At 38.0% G+C, this 20,808-nt stretch overlaps 1 protein-coding gene across 3 annotated transcripts in view; it reads right to left on the bottom strand.

Moving 5' to 3' along the window:
* RBMS2 (RNA binding motif single stranded interacting protein 2) overlaps window positions 1-4,866 on the bottom strand; it is a 59,032-nt gene extending 54,166 nt beyond the window's left edge. The window contains exons 1-3 of one of the 3 annotated variants that reach the window (XM_044941519.2): window positions 4,849-4,866; window positions 4,314-4,381; window positions 3,421-3,507 (exon numbers count right to left, since the gene is read on the bottom strand). In XM_044941519.2, the coding sequence (XP_044797454.1) occupies window positions 3,421-3,486 (66 nt within the window). In that variant the 5' untranslated portion in view covers window positions 3,487-3,507; window positions 4,314-4,381; window positions 4,849-4,866. Of the gene's footprint in view, window positions 1-3,420; window positions 4,284-4,313; window positions 4,382-4,506; window positions 4,794-4,848 lie in introns of those variants that run through there. The other 2 variants (XM_006074988.4, XM_025283761.3) reach the window with 2 other exon arrangements.
* Between the last annotated feature and the right edge of the window lie 15,942 nt (window positions 4,867-20,808).

Raw genomic sequence — 20,808 nt, 5'->3', positions numbered from 1 at the left:
CTGAATTGGCAGGCAGATACTTTACCACTGAGCCACCAGAGAAGCCCTTGTGATTATTTAATTCCATTAAAAAGAATGGATATTCAACAGTACATCCTGAGAAAGAATGTGTGTGCCTTTATCAGGCATTAAACATGTGTTGATTGTATACCTATATTTACAACAGCCAAGAAAGAGTAAGAAAACTGTAATTGTCCTTGGCTCCTCGGAAACAACTTCTCTGATAAAATATACACATGTTTCAAAATAAAACAATCCTTTTTTTTTTTTTTTTTTTTTGCCGAATTGCAGGACTTACACGATTTGAGTTCCCTGACCAGGGACTGAACCCCAGCCATGGCAGTAAAAGCACTGAGTCCTAACCACTGGACTGCCAGGAAAGTCCCCAAACAATTCTACTTTTAAAAGACATTAAATAAAAATCAATCAAGTTACAAAAGTGCTGTACAAATAAATCTTTTCAAACTGAGCTCACTCAAGAAATTATTTTTATTCCACTAAGCAGAAGGGACAACTACAGTACATTATGATATAAAAACTCCTTAAAGAAAACGGCTCTACAAGCCTGTTACTTACAGATTTTGGTACAACAAAATGATGGAAAAGAAAAGCAGATATTTATAATGTGTACCTTTTCAGAAATTTAGAATTTTATTTCAGTTTTTCAAATGTTCCAGAGATCTCCAAAACTTTGCACATAGACTTGTCCTACCTGACAAACTTAGGTATTAATAGAAACGGCAAATAAGCCAATGTCAAAATTAAAACTTTAACTTGTCATTGAAAAAAGTCTGGTAGAATAGACAAAGCAAGCTGCTACTAATCACTTCCCTTACCGGGGGGGATTTAGGTAAGTAACATCAGGACATGAAGTGAAGATTTTTTGTTTTATATACCTCTTGATGCTTAAATTTTAAAAATAAATATGTCTTACGTTTATTACTAAAAACTAACAACTTATTTTAAAAACTAACCTTCAGTATATAAACAACCAGATTACATGATCAGATTCACTCAAAACATTCTTCTCAAAAAATGAACACATTAAGCTGTACATATCAACAAAAAGACAAACAGTAACGTAGTAATCACTTCATTTAAAGAGGCCCAACACCTACAAACCTATATATACACACAAGGTGTCATAGTCACCAAGTGATGTCATCATAATGCTGACCTATAAGAACCCAAAGAACATTTGACAAATACCCTGAGTAATTACGATCTACCCCATCCCAGGTTTCTTAATGCGCTTCTCAAACCTTACAAGTTATCAGAAAGAGATATATTTGAATCCCAGTCCACAATAATAACCCTCATCCCCTAAACCAGTGGTCCCCAACCATTTTGGCACCAGGGCCTGGTTTCGTGAAAGACAATTTTTCCACAGATTGGTGTGGGAGATGGTTTTTGGATGATTCAAGAGCATTACATTCATTGTGCACTTTATTTCTATTATTTCTACATCAGCTCCACCTCAGGGCATCAGGCATTAGATCCCAGAGGTTAGGGACCCCTACCCTACAATATCCTAGATTTAGAAGCTGGTTAAATCTTTCCTATACAACAAGCAGAAAAGGAAGTACAGAGCTAAGAAACAAGAATATTTTAGATATCATCAAATACATGGGTACTAATAGGAAAAAAACAATTTCTGGAATTCATTTTACTGTATTTTAATGGGTAATCTGAGAGACTTGGAGGGAAAAAATTAGCAAGGAAACTTTTATACAGTACTATACAAGATTTGATGGAGAAGGCAAAGGCATCCCACCCCAGTACTCTTGCCTGGAAAATCCCATGGATGGAGGAGCCTGGTGGGCTGCAGTCCATGGGGCCGCTAAGAGTTGGACACGACTGAGCAACTTCACTTTCACTTTTCACTTTCATGCATTGGAGAAGGAAATGGCAACCCACTCCAGTGTTCGTGCCTGGAGAATCCCAGGGACAGGGGAGCCTGGTGGGCTGCCGTCTATGGGGTCGCACAGAGTCGGACACGACTGAAGCGACTTAGCAGCAGCATACAAGATTTGAAGAGAATAAAGACAGATGAGCTACCCCTCTGTCAAAATCATATTGATTTATGTGTGTACATAAAATTGATAACATATGAACCCATATTTCTTAAGGATATAATAGTGTGTGTGTGTTTACGCACGCACGCGCGCATGTGTGTGATAGTTACTCAGTTGTATCCGACTCTTTGCCACCCCATGGACTGTAGTCCACCAGGCTCCTCTGTCCATGGAATTCTCCAAGCAAGAATACTGGAGTGGATTGTCATTCCCTTCTCGAGGGGATCTTCCCAATCCAAGGATCAAACTCTGGTCTCCTGCATTGCAGGCAGACTCTTTACTGTCTGAGCCCTCAGGGAAGCAATGACAGAATGAATACCTTATAAACTAACACCAGGTGTTTCGGTTCCAAACATTTACCCACTGCCTTGATCAGATATTTTGTTCACCTGTATCAGTCTCCTTAGGTATATAAGAAAGTATCAAGAATCCCTTCCCATGCCCCAACAATCCATCAAATGAGCAAAATAACCTAAAATATATATGGCACCTTTTTCTACAAAGAACAGCTAGAGAATCAAGACAGGGAGTAAAGGGTCTTTCTGCTACAGCATAAAGTTCCTCCTAGTCCGCACTGTGTGCACTGAAATGCCAAGAAACTGCCCAAGATATTCCTTGGCAACTGTGGGCACGACTGTACACCTCTCCCCAGACTGCCCCTGTGCCCAAGCATAGCACAACTCTCTGGCAGCTGTGGGTTAATCAAAAAGACTTCAAAGATGCCTGCTGAGCCTGGCTATCTGCAGAGCAGGAAGCCCCAGCTTAGCAGCAGACCCCAAAGAATCCTAGAACTTTCTGCCTTAATTCCCAAGGTCTTCTCTTAAAAACTCCTTGCCTACAGGCTGGGTGGAGTAGGGTCTCTATCTAAGCTCCAAGAGTAGACTCAGTCCTCCGATGAAGCTGTGATTTCACTGACTGTATTCAAGCTACCCGATAACGCTGATGGAATGGTAGGAAGGAAGGTGGGCTGGAGGAGAATGCAGTTAATCAAAACAACGAAATAACCTTGGAGTGAGCAGGCTGGGGGCCAGGGTTTGAGGTGACATATTTTCCCTGTGAAAACTGGATACATCAGCAGGAAGTCAAACTAACTTCACAAAGCTCCGAACTTGCAAAACTTGATTTGTTTTTAATTCCACTGCCTTCTCAGGCCTCAGGTAAGGGACTGTAAATTCCTGGAACTTCAGAACCAGGTAAGAAAAGATGACAAAAAAAAGTGGTGGAAAAAGAGGAGCTGAGAGGAGAGAAAGCCTGTTCCCCTCTTAAGGAGAATGTTAAAGCCAAGGGCACTCCCCGATCCCCAGAAAAGGAAGTAGCTGAATTCCAAAAAAGCACTTTTCCCTACCTTCTTGTTGTTCTTGTTATAGCCAAAAGTCGAAATCCCAGGCCTGGACGTCACTGATAGCAGCATTTTCTCTTTAATGTCAGGAAGCTAAGAGAGAAAGAGGGAGAGGGAAAGGGAGAGGAAAGAAGGGAGAGAAGGAGGGAGGGAGGGAGGAAGAGAAGGGAGAGGGAAAGGGAGGAGGAGGAGAGGGGGGAGGGAGGGGGAGTAAAGAATGAGCTAGGGCTGCTTGTTTACGTCACTGATAGAAGTTAACCCCGAGTCTGAGTGAGGCTCTTCCACTGGGTCCTAATGCCCAAGATGTTATTTTTTAATTTTTCATAGGCTGAGCAGTTAGACCAAAAAGAAGTTTTTAGGTCTACCTCTTTCAACTCTATCCCCTTTCCTATTTATTTTGTACAAGTTCAGATTCTCATGGAAAAAATGAGGACATTTTCTCCTTAGATCTCAGCTATAAGATTCCAAGCTTGATTTTAAAGGGACACTGCTTTGGAGAACATGTGAAGAAAATAAGCTCAGTACTTCCCCACACACACACACTTTATATTTACAGCGAGCTTAACACACAGAATAACAAACAGAAGAGCTCACCAAAGAGCAGAGACAAGCAAAACAGAGGATGGGAAGTAACTAGTTTCAGATCTTTGGACAGTTTTATTTCTCTCAGGTCACGCTGATGCTTCTTAATCCTTTCAGATTCCCCCAGGTATGACTTCAAAAATGATTTTTCAAACTGGACTAAGTCATTAAACTTGATGCTTAGTGCTTTTTTTTTCCCCAGCTTGACTGAGACGTAATTGCCTAGTGATTTCTTTGACAATTGTAAGCTATCTTATATGAATCTTCATCCCACTATTCCGAGCTTCAAGGTCCATGAAACTGAAACAATTACTCACACTATCTGAAGTTTATGCCCAAGCTGAAGTTCACAGAGTTGGGATGTTTGCTTCAAGCTGTCTCTAAACTGCAGAAAAATAAACAAATAACTATTTTAAAAACACATTTCACAGAGAAGAAAAATACAAAGATCTTAGGAGGAAAGGAACATTAACTTTAGAGTCAAAAATTTAACACAATTGCAACACTTACCTCTAATATTACTAAAGGAATGTGCTGTAGAAGGTGCCTTAACAATAAAATAAACTTGTAGGAAACCAAAAATTTAAGAACACTATCCAGTAATTTACCAATCTAGTCCAAGTGGAACAGGGATATAGGGTGAAAGCCTTCAAATCCCTTCTTAAGGCCCCCTCACTGTCATAGTGGATATTCTAAGAAATAAATTAACCTGTCTGCTTTGCCACAACAAACATTAAGGCCAAACCCTCCCTTAAATGAAGTCCCAGTCTCTATTCTAGTTCTCCTGTCAGCTTTTTGCTATCATAAAGGGACAAACAGTACCAACATTCTGCAGAGTAAATACATACATACCACAGCCCCAATCTCGAACTTTCATTTCTAATAGGACAGGAAGTGCCTGCTAAGCTCAAGGGACACAGGAAGGGTGGGAACAGCCTCAATGTGGGAATTGCAACTGAGACTGGAAGCACAGCAGCCAAATGCAGTCAATAAATCAATAAAGGCATCTCCAACGGATACCATATTTTTTTAAGTCCCTTTTCTGCCCTCAGAGGTTCTCATTCACTATATGCCAAGTTATCACTGCCATTTAGGTCCTTCTCCCTTAGCCTAACAATGTGGCACAAAACCTTAGTCTTTAAGACCTGATTTATAATGGGGCTTATCTTTCAGTGGTTAAGACTCTGCGTTCCCAATGCAGGGACCCTGGGTTCAATCCCTGGTCAGGGAACTAATGACTATATAGAGCTGAAGTGAAGTAGGGGTCAAAAAGAGTCGGACATGACTGAGTGACTAACACTTCACTTCAACTCTATATTAGAGCACAATTCTCATGCTGCAACTAAAAAGATTCTGTGTGCTACAACTAAGACCCAGCAGAGATAAATAAATATAATGAGGTTTATAACAGCACTCAACCTAATTTCTTAAAAATCCTAATATTCTCAATGTGTTGTGTTCTCTTACTGCATTCCTTAATGCTCAACGATATCTTAGAATATCTTAGAATATCTTATGGTCAAAACCATAAGTTTTAGAGAAAAGCAGACATGCATTCAGATCCTGACACCACTGTTAGTTACTGTTTATGTAACTTTAGGCCAAGTTACTTAACATCTCTGATGCACTCATTTCCAAAAGGGAGATAATAGCTCCTTCATTAGCCTTTAGGGTCAAATCTAAGTTCTGGTTCAGTCCTCTCACTCACAAGCTGAGTGACACTGGGAGAACTACCTCACATGTCTGAACCTCACTTTGCTCATCTGTAAAATACAGTAAATAAATAGTCTCTACTTCCTAAAATTGTAATGAAGTGAAATAAGGCAACGCATATTAAGCCCTTAGGAAGCTACGTGGCACACTTGGTAAACACTTGGTAAAAAGCTAATAGATGTTCAATTCAGTTCAGTCGCTCAAGTCATGTCCGACTCTTTGCGACCCCATGAATCACAACACGCCAGGCCTCCCTGTCCATCACCAACTCCCGGAGTTCACCCAGACTCACGTCCATCGAGTCAGTGATGTCATCCAGCCATCTCATCCTCTGTCATCCCCCTCTCCTCCTGCCAGCATCAGAGTCTTTTCCAATGAGTCAACTCTTCGCATGAGGTGACCAAAGTACTGGAGTTTCAGCTTTAGCATCATTCCTTCCAAAGAAATCCCAGGGCTGAACTCCTTCAGAATGGACTGGTTGGATCTCCTTGCAGTCCAAGGGACTCTCAAGAGTCTTCTCCAACACCACAGTTCAAAAGCATCAATTCTTCGGCGCTCAGCCTTCTTCACAGTCCAACTCTCATATCCATATATGACCACAGGAAAAACCATAGCCTTGACTAGATGAACCTTTGTTGGCAAAGTAATGTCTCTGCTTTTGAATATGCTATCTAGGTTGGTCATAACTTTCCTTCCAAGGAGTAAGCATCTTTTAATTTCATGGCTGCAGTCACCATCTGCAGTGATCTTGGAGCCCAGAAAAATAAAGTCTGACACTGTTTCCCCATCTATTTCCATGAAGTAATGGGACCAGATGCCATGATCTTCGTTTTCTGAATGCTGAGCTTTAAGCCAACTTTTTCACTCTCCACTTTCACCTTCATCAAGAGGCTTTTTAGTTCCTCTTCACTTTCTGCCATAAGGGTGGTGTCATCTGCATATCTGAGGTTATTGATATTTCTCCTGGCAATCTTGATTCCAGCTTGTGTTTCTTCCAGTCCAGTGTTTCTCATGATGTACTCTGCATATAAGTTAAATAAGCAGGGTGACAATATACAACCTTGACGTACTCCTTTTCCTATTTGGATGTTAACTCCATTTAGATTAATTACTCTGTCTTCCAGTGTGTATCCCTCTGGGTATTATATAACCCAGATTTTATGATCTGATGTGAACATTTCCAAAAACTAGTATTTTAGTTACATTCAAAAGATCATACTAGGACTAGACAGGCTGAACTATATAAGTGGAAATACTGAATAAGAAATTTCAGGAATCATCCAACCCAATTTCTTTTCTCTATCTTCCAGAAGCAAACGATCTGATTGTTTGAAAATTCTTTTCATAACTCCAGTCTCCTGAAATTGGTGGAATATCTCTTATCTCTAGGGAAAAAATAAAGGAAACAAAATAATACAGAATCAAAGCACATTAGACAAGACATCCCAGCTCCCATTTCTCTAGAGTCCTGCTACTTTAAGAAACTGAAATAGATTTTTTTAAAAAGGTAGATCTTCATTTACCCTAAAATTTAACACGTTTTTGCCATTCTAAAAGTAGATAAAGAAGGATCCAATTAAATAAATTCTATTATATATAATAGAATTTATTTAATTGGATCCTTCTTTATCTTTATATATTATTCTTTATATATATATTTTTATTTGTTAGGCTGTGTTGGGTCTTAGTTGCCGCTCACAGGATTTTTTGTTGTGGCCCATGGATTCACTAGTTGTGGCTCAAGACCTTAGTTGCTCACAGCATGTGGGATCTAGTTCCCAGGCAGGGATGGAACCGAGGCCCCTGCATTGAGGCTGCAGAGTCTTAGCCACTGGACTACCAGGGAAGTCCCTGGTAAGTATATTTTTAAAGCAAGTAGGGACTCCCCTGGTGGTCCAGTGGCTAAGACTTTGTGTTCCCAATGCAGGGGGCCTGGGTTTGATCCCTGGCCAGGGAACTAGAATCCACACACTGCCAACTAAGACCCAGTGCAGCTAAATAAATAAATAAATATTTTAAAAATAAAGGAAGGAAGTTATAGAATCTTATGGAAGCAATAGCAAAGGTGATGGAGTTCTGTGGTTAGATTCAGAAAGTGTATGAGAAGGGGAAGAATCCTATTTCTTCCAGTGTGTTTACTTTGATACCCACCCAACTCATCTGCTTTGCCGATTATGACTGCTTACATTTTTCTAGATTTAGTCAAAGCTTCTCAAATTCTTGGTTCTTTTGGGCCCAGCACCCAAGAGTTTTTCTGAGGGGGAAAAAGTAAAATAGTTATTTGGAACATCTCTTAGAAAGAGATATCTATACCTCAGATTCTATATAGACTAGTATGTGATTTCTCCAGAAAAACTGTAAAAGGGAAGAACAAATCTGACTCCATATTGGATCTGTTTTCTTTACTTTAACCTTTGTATTCTATTGCTTTTGCTACAAGTTAAGAATGCTGCCTATAGCCTGAAATATAAAGAATAGCCCATTTTCAAGGTTCTGACTTTTAAGGTATAACATTTTTCCATTCATGTAACATTTGTCATGTTGGAGGTACAAAGAAACAATATAACCTGACCTACATGGACAGATGCAAGAACAAAGGATTCTGACCCCAAGAAGTCTGTAACAACCAACCACACCCCCTCTCCCCTTTTAGTATAAAAGCAGCCTGAATTCTAACTTGGGTAAGGTGGTTCTTTGGGACAACAGTCCATCTTCTCAGTCTGCTGGCTTTCCAAATGAAGTCACTACTCCCTGCCTCAACAACTTGTCTCTCCATTTATTGGCCTGTTCTGTAACAAGCAGTACAAGCATGAACTCAGTAATAAAACAACAGTTTTAAGTGTCTCAGGTAGAGCAGTCGGAGGTCTTGGGACTTCTCTGGTGGTCTGCACTGCCACTGCAGGGGCATGGGTTTTATCCTGGGTGGGGAACTAAAAAAAAATCCTCTGTGGGTTATCTTTCCTCTCACTGATTAACTTCTGCGACCAAAAGTCTAAGTAATGACAAAAGACCCAAAAGTTCAATTTATTTAATGGTAAAGAGATGAATAATGCCTCAAGAAGTGGTGGTGGGGGGGAGGAGTTTAACACATCAGCTTACTCAAGCAGAAATATTTAAGGATCTGCATCAAACAACTAGAAAAACTTAGCCCTGTTCCCTTCAGATGTAGGATGGAATGACAAAATGACAAAATTGGTCTAAAGCTAGAAATTGAGAAAGTTCGCCCTTTCAACTCCTTGACATAACTCATAGAAAAGAGAGGGAAAAGACAGGCAACTCTGAAGAATTATTTAATTAATCATACCCTGGATATCAGTGCCAATAGTATATTCTCCTCTTCCATAAGAAGATACTTCTGGCCAAAACTTATTACAAAGAAAACCCTAACAAAACTTTCAAGTAACTCTTCCTTTGCCAGACACTAAAGAAATATAGCAATCAAATCATCTAGCATCCAAGGACCAGAAAATTAGCATAATGTAGAAAGAAAAGACTAGACTGGATTCTATGCACACCCAGAATGGACTGCATTGATAGGCAATATTATAGTCTCCAAATGCATGTTTCCTTCACACTTGAGACATTAATTTTGTTTAGCTTCAGCTATCCCTAAAATAGGACTGATGCTAAAGCTGAAACTCCAATACTTTGGCCACCTCATGTGAAGAGTTGACTTATTGGAAAAGACTCTGATGCTGGGAGGGATTGGGGGCAGGAGGAGAAGGGGACGACAGAGGATGAGATGGCTGGATGGCATCACTGACTCAATGGACGTGAGTTTGAGTGAATTCTGGGAGTTGGTGATGGACAGGGAGGCCTGGCATGCTGTGATTCATGGGGTCGCAAAGAGTCAGACACGACTAAGTGACTGAACTGAACTGATCCCTAAAATAAATAACTCAGATAATCACAATAAAAGCCCACAACTGAATTCAACAATTAGACTGAACCAAATGAAATGGCTGGTTATGTAGGTTAAATACAGAATCTTTTCAAATAGTCAAATACTGGTAATTTCATGTGATTAAATCCAACATTGCAAAAAGTGTGAGGCAGTGAGGATGATAATGAGTTAGAACACTGGTGAACTGGATACCTCCTTTCCTTTGTCCTGTCTCATTTTCAGATTAAAAAAAAACAAAAACCCAGAGAGGTAAACTCACTTCCATAAGGTCCTGGGAGTCAAATAATATCTGACACAGGAATCCAGACTTTTTTATCAGTGTGATTTGATTGTAAAATTTAAAATTCTGATAAATATATATTTAGGGGTCATAAATAATAAAGGAATAATCCTAAGATTCCAAAGGTGAAAGTTCAACTGTTTTCCTGAAATCAACTCTATCTCAAGTAGCAGAAATATCTAACATTTCAGTCTGTTCCTAAATTGCACAATGGAGGATATTTCTAGGGCTAAACCTATAATGCAAACAAGAAAATTTATAGAAAACTACAGTTGTTGGGAAGTGCTGCTAATTAAGTATTCAAGATTCTACCTGAGGTTTGATTCATTATATATTTAGAAGGTAATTTGCTTGAATTCTGCTTTCCTCTCAGGGATAATTTGTACTATAACCTGAAACTCTCAGATGAAACACAAGAAGATTTGAATATAAGAAGTGGCTTCTAAAACATCAACATACATTACTTATGAGGTTACTAGTCACCAGTAGGTTTTGCCAGAATCACAATCTTGATGAGGACAGGGACTGTGACTATTTTGTGTACCCTATTATATCCCCAGTATTTAACAGCATCTGGCTAAATTAACATTTAAAAATATTTGTCAGCAGTGACAACCTCCCCATGAGAGTTTGCTTCTTGAAAAGGATCTCCTTCATCCCTTTCTAGAAGAAGAGGAGAAAGGAAACTCCACCTAGAGTGGAACCCTAATTCCTACTTAGTGGATGTAAAACGCCCAGATGCTATAAGATCAACACTCTCTTTAGTCATGCACAAATGCTAGGTTTGTGCTCTACTGTCCTCTGGCAGTCGCAGGAGAAAAAGCAAGGCTTACAGAAACATGCTCCTTTAGACAGAAGCAGCAGTAAAAACACCCTGGGACTTTCCTGGTGGGTGCAGTGGTTAAGAAACCACCCGCCAATGTAGGGAACACAGGTTCGATGCCTGGTCTGGGAAGAGCCAACATGCCACATAACAACTAAGCCAGTGCACCACGACTCCTGAGACTGTGCTCGAGAGCTCAAGAGTCGCATTTCCTGAAGCCCGCTCGCCCTGGAGCCCATGCTCTTCAAGAGAAGCCCTCATACTCAACTAGAGTAACCTTGCTCACAGCAACTAGAGAAAGGCCTCTCGTGAAGCAATGAAGACTCAGCACAGCCAAAAATAAAACACTAATTAACTTGAAAAAATACAAGCACCCTAAATCAGGATGAACTAGAAACCATTTCAACACACACATTTTGGATACACATGTGAAAACACACACACCACTTAAAAAAATATATTTGGTTAATGAACAAATGGAATAAACTTCAACACTAAATTTACATCTGAAAAAATATTAAAAATACTGAATATAGTGTTGATAGTGATGGAATGGCACATTAGGACATGTAGGAGCTTTTTCCTTTACATTTACAATGCATATGATTTTCCTTTTGTGGGTTATTTTTTTTGTCATTAGGACATCAGAAAGCTAGAATTTACCTGTGTCTCTCATCTGTGTACTAGATAAAACTATACCATCATCACATAAAAGACACCACCCAAAAGGCCCACTATAAATTTGTATTCCCACAGCATTTTATACACAATATTGTAGGCTTTGAACTCTTACTTACTGCCCCAACTCTTGTACCTACATGGTGACTTTCTAGGAAGCAGACACCAACTTTATTCATCCTTTTATCTTTAACACCTAAATATAACTTACACTCAAGAATACCAGCTGGAAGAATACAATTTTCAATTCAAGTGTCTCCAGTGTGAAAGTGAAGCTCAATGAACATTAAGAGAACACTGCCACCTCCTGGGTAATATAGGTCGTGCATTCTTTAGCAAATACCAGGAAGAGAAAGCACAGAATTTGTATATAGGTAGATCAGAAATTCGAAATTTAAACCCAGCTCTATCATTTGCTGTGTTAAACTGGAAAATCTCAATCAGTTTTCCCTTCTACAAAATGAGCATAGCACCTGTCCTATTTCTCAGGAATAATCATGACAGTCAAATTATAATGACTGTAAAAGTACTTTGTTGGTTATAAAATGTTTTTCAAGTATGAGACCATAGTTGACTATTTACTCTGCTGTGTTGAGCATAATAAATCCATCTTTTTTTAATTGAATATTTCATTAACATAATAGTTGTTTTAACAAATCCATCTTACTTCTTACCACAAATCTAACTAAATAACCTGCAGGTTGAGGATCAGAGCCAACTCATTAAATTTTAGATGTCTAATGGCAAATTTCTTTATATGTTAATGTAGACTGTCATTAACTTATTAAAATGTGTTGTTGAGCATAAAATTAAAATTACTTGGCGACACCACTTCTCACCCACCAGACTGGCAAAAATCCAAAAGCTTGACAACAGACTGGTGGAAAGAGTGTGGTAAAAAGGCTATCATATATTGTGTGTGGAAATGCAAAATAGCATATCTCCTTTTGCACTATTAAGCAAAAGGACATATATTTTTACCCTCTCTCAACTTAAAAATTGAGTAATGTTTTATTCGGAGGGAATTTGTAGGACATCAAGCCCAGGAGACAGCCATTTCAAGTGACTGACAGAACTGCTCAGAGGCGGTGGAGGAAGGAGTCAGGGTTACACAGAAGTTTGCAATAAGGGGCAAGTAGTCTGAATATCAAAAGATTATTGTTAATTAAGAAAAACTAGGTTAAGGAATTTATTTATTTATTTATTTATTTTATTTTTTTGGTTAAGGAATTTATTAACTTGAATTTATTAATTCAAGTTAAGGACTTTATTGCTTTTCTATTTTAGGGAAGATGCAGGAGTCTGGGCTTGCTGAAGTAATTTCTTTCATATGCATCTCAGCTATTTGGGGCCAGTATTCCGAGTATTTCACATCTTTGAAAAGGCAACATCAAAATCATAAAATTTACATGTGTTATGAACCATATCTAAAACTAAATATAATAGAAATTTTATTTCCTGATTTTATTTCAGGAGAATTAATGTTTAGGAAATCTATTACATGAATCTTCTATAAATTACTGTTTCTAATTTTCGGTCATACTCTTAATGATTGCAGCAAGATAGTCCTAAGATATACATCAAACCTAGTATGCATTAAAAATCCTGTAAGGTCCTAGGTAATTTTCATTTAATTATTCATTAAAGAAACGCTTACTCTATCATGAACAGTGTGAAGCTCTTGCTGTTGTTGTTGTTTTGAAATTATTAATTAATTTTGGGCCACACCCTGAGGCATGCGGAACTTCCCCAACCAGGGATCAAACCCACATTCCCTGCACTGGAAAGGGTCTTAAAAACCGGACTACCAGAGAAGTCCACAAGCGTGAAGTTTTTTTTTTACTGTTAAGATCTGTCAACCATAAAAAAAAAAAAAAAAAACTACTGGAGTTGTGTCAAAGGATTCGAGAGTCAACTTCAGGGGACTCCCACTATCCAGAGATGGGATATTTGAGCATCAGAAATAAAAATTGCAAAGAATGTAAACATATTTTAGTTGTTCAAATTCATAGTAATTTTTAAAACTGACTGATCACCTTTGATATTATAGAACCAACTTATTATTCTATAAATTGGCAAGTAAAGAGAAACAAATCAAATATACAGCCTACCTTTTCTATATGAACTGTATCCGTGAATGACTAAATACTTGATGAAGCAAAGTCCTTATTTATACAAGAATTCAAAATAATAAATAAGGAATATACAACAAACCCTAGTGAAACAGCTGGTCTGGGCAATGATTATCAAAGGATATGAAAAAATCATTAAATTAAAAACTGATTAGGATCATAAGGAAAAAACTATATACAAATATTCCTTATGAATGCAGATATAAAAAACCTCAATGAAATATTAGCAAACTGAATTCAGAAACATATAAAAAAAGGTTTAAACACCATGACCAACTGCAGTTAGTTCCAGGAACCCAAGGCTGGTTAAGTATCTAAAAATCAAGTAATGTAATATGACATATTAATAGAATTATGGAAAATCCCCATGAACTTCCAGATGTTCAAGCTGGATTTAGAAAAGGCAGAGGAACCAGATATCAAAAATCCACTGGATCATGAAAAAAGCAACAGAGCTCCAGAAAAACATCTACTTTTCCTTTACTGACTACACCAAAGTCTTTTACTTGTGTGGATCACAACAAACTGTGGAAAATTCTTCAGTTCAGTTCAGTTGCTCAGTCATGTCTGACTCTTTGCGACCCCATGGACTGCAGCACCCCAGGCCTCCCAACCATCACCAACTCTCAGAGCTTACTCAAAATCATGTCCATTGAGTCAGACATGCCATCCAGCCATCTCGTTATCTGTCGTCCCCTTCTCCTCCTGCCTTCAATCTCTCCCAGCATCAGGGTCTTTTCCAATGAGTCAGTTCTTTGTTGACTGTATAGAACTTCTCCATCTTTGGCTGCAAAGAATATTATCAATCTGATTTTGGTATTGATCATCTGGTGATGTCCACATGTAGAGTCTTCTCTTGTGTTTTTGGAAGAGGGTGTTTGCTATGACCCAGTGTGTTCTCTAGGCAAAACTCTATTAGTCTTTGCCCTGCTTCATTCTTTACTCCAAGCCCAAATTTGCCTGTTACTCCAGGTATTTCTTGACTTCCTACTTTTGCACTCCAGTCCCCTATAATAAAAAGGACATCTTTTTTGGGTGTTAGTTCTAGAAGGTCTTGTAGGTCTTCATAGAACCATTCACCTTCAGCTTCTTCAGTATTACTGGTTGGGGCATAGACTTGGAATACTGTGATATTGAATGGTTTGCCTTTGAAACGAACAGAGATCATTCTGTTGTTTTTGAGATTGCATCCAAGTACTGCATTTTGCACTCTTTTGTTGACTATGATGGCTACTCCATTTCAAGAGATGGGAATACCAAATCACCTGACGTGCCTCCTGAGACATCTGTATGCAGGTCAGGAAGCAATAGTTAGAACTGGACACAGAACAACAGACTGGTTCCAAATCGGGAAAAGAGTACGTCAAGGCTGTATATTGTCACCCTGCTTATTTAACTTATACGCAGAGTACATCATGAGAAAGGCTGGGCTGGTTGAAGCACAAGCTAGAATCAAGATTGCTGGGAAAAAATATCAATAACCTCAGATATGCAGATGACATCATCCTTATGGAAGGCAGTGAAGAGGAACTAAAGAGCCTCTTGATGGAAATGAAAGAAGAAAAGAGTGAAAAAGTTGGCTTAAAACTCAACATTCAGAAAACTAAGATCATGACATCAAGTCCCATCACTTCATGGCAAATAGATGGGGAAACAGCAGAAAGAGTGACAGACTTTATTTTTTGGGGCTCCAAAATCACTGCAGATGGTGACTGCAGCCATGAAATTAAAAGATGCTTGCTCCTTGGAAGAAAGGCTATGACCAACCTAGATAGCATATTGAAAAGCAGAGACATTATTTTGCCAACAAAGGTCCATCCAGTCAAAGCTATGGTTTTTCCAGTAGTCATGTGTGGATGTGAGAGTGGACTAAAGAAAGCTGAGTGCCGAAGAATTGATGCTTTTGAACTGTGGTGTTGAAGACTCTTGAGAGCCCCTTGGACTTCAAGGAGATCAAACCAGTCCATCCTAAAGTAAATAAGTCCTGAATATTCATTGGAAAGATCAATGCTGAAGCCAAAACTACAATACTCTGGCCACCTGATGGGAAGAACCAACTCATTGGAAAAGACCCTGATGCTGGGAAAGATTGAAAGCAGGAGAAGGGGACGACAGAAGATGAGATGGTTGGATGGCATCACCGACTCAATGGACATGAGTTTGAGTAACCTCTGGGAGTTGGTGATGGACAGGAAATCCTGGCGTGCTGCAGTCCGTGGGGTTGCAAAGAGTCAGACACGACTGAGTGACTGAACTGAAATCCCCATGATCATCTCTGTAAACGTAGAAATAACATTTGACAATATCCAATACTCATTCATAATATAACTAATTCATGATCTCCTAATAGAAATTTTCATTTTAATAGACAAAGAATAAATACAAAAACCCTACAGCTAACTTCACATATGCATGCATGCTAAGTCACTTCAGTGTGTCTGACTATGTGTGACCCTATGGACTGTAGCCCACCACGCTCCTCTGTCTATGGATTCTCCAGGCAAGAATACAGGAGTGTGTTGCCATGACCTCCTCAGCTAACTTAAACTTAATGCTAAAAAACTGAATGCATTCCCCCTAAAATCAGGAACAAGGCAAAGGTGACTGCTCTCACCATTTCTGTTCAACACTATGCTGGAAGTTCTAGACAACGCCCTAAGAAAAAGCAAGCAAACAACAACAACAAAACCAAATAGCGTAAAGGCATCCAGATTGGAACGGAAGAAATAAAGCTATCCTTATTCATAAACACAATTGTCTGTGCAGAAAATCCTAAGGAACCTACAATAAAACTGCTAGAATTAATAAATGAGTCCAGTGAGGTCACAGAATACAAGATCAATATACAAAAATCAACTATATTCCTACACACTAGCAATAAACAGACTCAAATGAAATTAAGAAAATTCTATTCATAATAACATCAAAAGGAATTAAATGGAAATAAATTTAATCAAACAAATGTAAAATTTATACACTGAAAAGTATAAAACATTGCTGAGAAAAATTAAAGAAGTAATTGTTAAGATGATAATTTCTACTAAATTCATATATAGTTTCAATGTCAAAATCCTAGTAGGCTTCTTTGCAGAAGTTGATAAGCTGGTGAAGCTGCAAAGGACCTAGGATAACCAAAATAATTTTGAAAAAGAAAGAAGTTTAAAGATTTACACTGAATTCAAAACTTACAAGAAAGTTAAAGTACTCAAGAGAATGTGGTATTGTTATAAGGATAGGAATGTAGATCAATGGAACAGAATTGAGAGACCAGAAGGAAACCCTTGTATTAGTGGTCAACTAATTCTCAAAAAAGGTTTCCACAAACAATGCTGGAATAATTGGATATCCACATGCAAAAAAGAAAACTGAGATCCTTAAATCACACTATTCACAAATATTAATTCAAAATGGATCACAGAATTAAATGAAAAAGGTAAAACTATAGTCTCCTAGAAGAAAACAGGAGAACATCTTCATGACTCTGGACTAAAATTCTCAGACACAACACCAAAAGCACATGGCATAAAAGAAAAATATGATAAATTGGACTTCATTAAAATTTTAAACTTTTGACTTTAAAAAGATACTATTTTAAAAATGAAAAAAAAAACAAGTCACTAGCTGCAAGAAAATATTGCAAATCACATATCTGATAAAAGACTTGTGTCTAGAATATACAAAGAACTCTTAAAACTGAATAATAAGACAATAATCCAATTTTAAAATGTACAAAAGACTAGTGGTGCCCAAAGACATTTCATCAAAGACATCCAAAAGACTAATAAGTACATAAAAAATCAGAATCATTAGCTTTTAGGGATATGCAAATTAAAACCACAATGAGAAACTACGATATGCCCATTAGAATGGCTCAGGACTAAAGAATCCGCCTGCAATGCAGGAGACACAGGTTCAATCCCTGGGTTGGGAAGATCCCTTGGAGAACAAAACGGCAACCTACTCCTGTATTTCTTGCCTGAAAAATCCCATGGACAGAGGAGCCTGGTGGGCTACAGTCCATGGGGTTGCAAACAGTTGGACATGATTTAACGACTAAACAACAATCAAAAAGACATTAAGTGCTGATGAGGATGTAGAGAAATCAAAGCTCTCATACATTGCTTGTGGGAATGTAAAATGGTACAGCCACTTTAGAAAACTGGCAGTTTTCTTTAAAAGTTAATCACATTATTACCATATAGCTTTATAAAAGTTTTGATATCTGGTGGAGAAGTCCAGACACTTCTTCACTCTTTTTCAGAATTATCTTGGCTTCTCTCTTTTGTTTTCTACTAAGATTTTAGGATGCATGAAAATTCTGTGCAAAACCCTGTTGAGATTTTGATTGGAATTGTGTTAAGATTATGTTACTTTGGGGACAGCCTCCATCTTTTTGATTCTGTTTCCCTCCATTTAACACTGTATGTGTTCTGTTACTCGCTCAGTCGTGTTCTACTCTTTGCGACCCCATGGGCTGTAGCCTGCCAGGCTCCTCTGTCCATGGAATTCTCCAAGCAAGAATACTGTAGTGAGTAGCCATTCCCTTCTCCAGGGGATTTCCCCAACCCAGGACTCGAACCCAGGTCTCCTGCATTGCAGGCAGATTCTTTACCATCTGAGCCACCAGGAAAGCCTCTTTAGTTGTCTATTACCACATAAGATATTACTGTAAACTTAGTGGTATATAACAACACATATTTATTATCTCACAGTTTCTATGTGTCAGTTGTCTGGGCATGGCTTAGCTAAGCTACAATCAGTGTTGGCCAGGGCTGAGTTCTCACCTGAGGCTCAAAGCAGGAAGGATCCACTCTGTCACATGATACTTGGCAACATTCAGTTCCTTCCAGGCTTTTGGATGAGGGCCTCACTTTCTTGCTAGGTGTTGGCTGAGAGCTGCCTTCAGTTTCTTAGCATGTGGCTTTCTCCTTAGGACAGCTCACATGGCAGCTTGCTTCTTGAAAGCCAACAGGGAAAGTAACGATTGCTGTATTCTGTTTATTAGGAGCAAACCAGAGCTCCCATTCATACTTAAGGCGAAAGGTTTACACAGTCATGAAAATCAGGAGGTAGGGATCATGGGAGCCAGCTTAATATATAGTATACCTTTCCATTAACTAATTTCTCCCTAAAATTCTTTTATTAGGTTTATTAATTCTATACTAAGTTTATTTATGTGTACTTCTCATCATGTAACACCATCATAAAAAATAGGCATAATTATTACTTCAACATAGCAATGCTATTGAATTCTGGATACTCATCTTTTTATCTAGCAACTTTGCTGACCTCTTATTAGTCCCAATAATTTACCTGTTACTTGGATTTTCCTTATAAATATTATTTGTAAATAATGACAATTTTGCTTTCTCATAATCTTTATACCATTTATTTTTCTTGTTTTACTGGACAATAATAAGACCTTCAATAAAATATTTAACAGAAGTAGTAAACCCAGGCCTGTTCCCTGATAAACCTTTTGTCAGGTTTATCAGGATATTCCTTTCCTTGCCTAGTAGACTAAGAACTTTCAAGATGAACAGATATTTAATTTTACCAAATATTTCTTCTGCAATGATCTGGAGGATCAAATAGATTTTCTATCTTAATCTACTGATTTGGTAATTATGCACATTTGCTAGTATTAAACCATTCTAGCATTCCTGGGATAAAAATTTCTTGATTACAAAAATGTATGATTTTTGCATCTATGTCTTTAAAAGTAGTTTTCCTAAACTGTTCTTGTCTGGTTTGGGTTTTAAAGTATATGGTAATTTAACAAAGCAGGTTGTAAAGTTTTTCTTCCTTTTCTCTTTTGTGGAACAAAGCAAATTAAGATTGGGATTATCTGTCCTCTGAAAGTTTCACAGCACTCCCACATAAACTGTCTATATATTTTTTCTGTATAAAATGTTTAAACTACAAACTTCTCATCTCAACATGCTCTTAGATATTTCCCAACACTCCAGAAGATTCTAGTTAGTGCCTTCCCTTAGCTCTACAATAGCTGTTCTAAGTACTTATCAGTCAAGCTTTCTACCTCACTTCTTCCTATAATCTCAGCATATAATATTCACCTCCTATCTGCAACCTTTTCATCTCTACTGCCTTTCCTCCTCCGCATACTGAGATGATAGTTTTCTTAAAAAGACAAAACAAAAACAAATATTCAAAACAAACAAAAGCCCCTTCCCTGAACTGTACATTCTTCTCTAGCTATTCTTATTCTTATTTTCCCCACAGTTAAGAGCTAGCTACATTTGCTAAGTGTCCTCATCTCTCATGAGAAAACATTCTTCCCTTTCTTTTTTTTTTTTTTTTTTTTTACTATATTTTAAATTATGCTCGATTTGGGAAACCAGCAGTGGGTTCTAGAAAAACAAAACACAATCAGATTTGCATTTCTCAAAGGTCACTTGTGGCTATGCTGTAAAGAACAGATTGGAAGTGAGTGAAACTGATGGGAGGGAGACCTAAATTAAGAAACTTGAATAGTGGCAATGGGAATGGGGAGAAGTAACAGTTTTGAGACCTATTATGGAGAAGGAAATGGCAACCCACTCCAGTATTCTTGCCTGGAGAATTTCACAGACAGAGGAGCCTGCCAGGCTACTTAGTCCACGAGGTCACAAAGAGTCCAACATGACTAAGCGACTAACAAATACACACACACAGAGGATCTGAAGGATGAGGAAATCAAAGATTACATATTTATTGATGAATAATGATAAGTCATTGGGTAGAAGATACAAATGGAGCAATCTGACTACATAAAGATTAAAAATTCCCATATGGCAAACTACAAATGGAAAACCAAAAGTCAAATGATTTGGGAGGTAGAGGGATGTATGGAACTCATTTCACAAAAGGCTAAACACCAAAACTCTAATAATCAACAAAAACATGGAAAAACATGTAATTCATAAAAAAGGAAACACAAAATGCTCTTAAACACATAGAAAGATGCTCAACCTCATTTGTAATTTTTAAAAAGTAAAATAAAAACAACACTGAGATACCATTTTACACCTATTAGAAAGAAACATTTTTTTTTAAGTGATAATGAACTGAAGTAAAAGTGGAAAAACAAGTACTCTCCTGATTACTGGTGAGACTGTGTTACCAATATGGAAGGCAACAGGGCAACATCTATCAAAACTGCAAATGTACATGCCTTTTGACTCAGCAATTCTACCTCTAGGATTTAACTCAGTTATATTTGCAAACCTGCAAAATAAAAAGGTATTCATTCATATTCACTGCAGCATTGTAATAGCTACTG

This window comes from Bubalus bubalis, chromosome 4, assembly GCF_019923935.1.
Source record: "Bubalus bubalis isolate 160015118507 breed Murrah chromosome 4, NDDB_SH_1, whole genome shotgun sequence".
NCBI lineage: Eukaryota > Metazoa > Chordata > Mammalia > Artiodactyla > Bovidae > Bubalus > Bubalus bubalis.
Note: the sequence above shows the minus strand (reverse complement) of the source record. Positions and strands in the feature narration are given on the sequence as shown.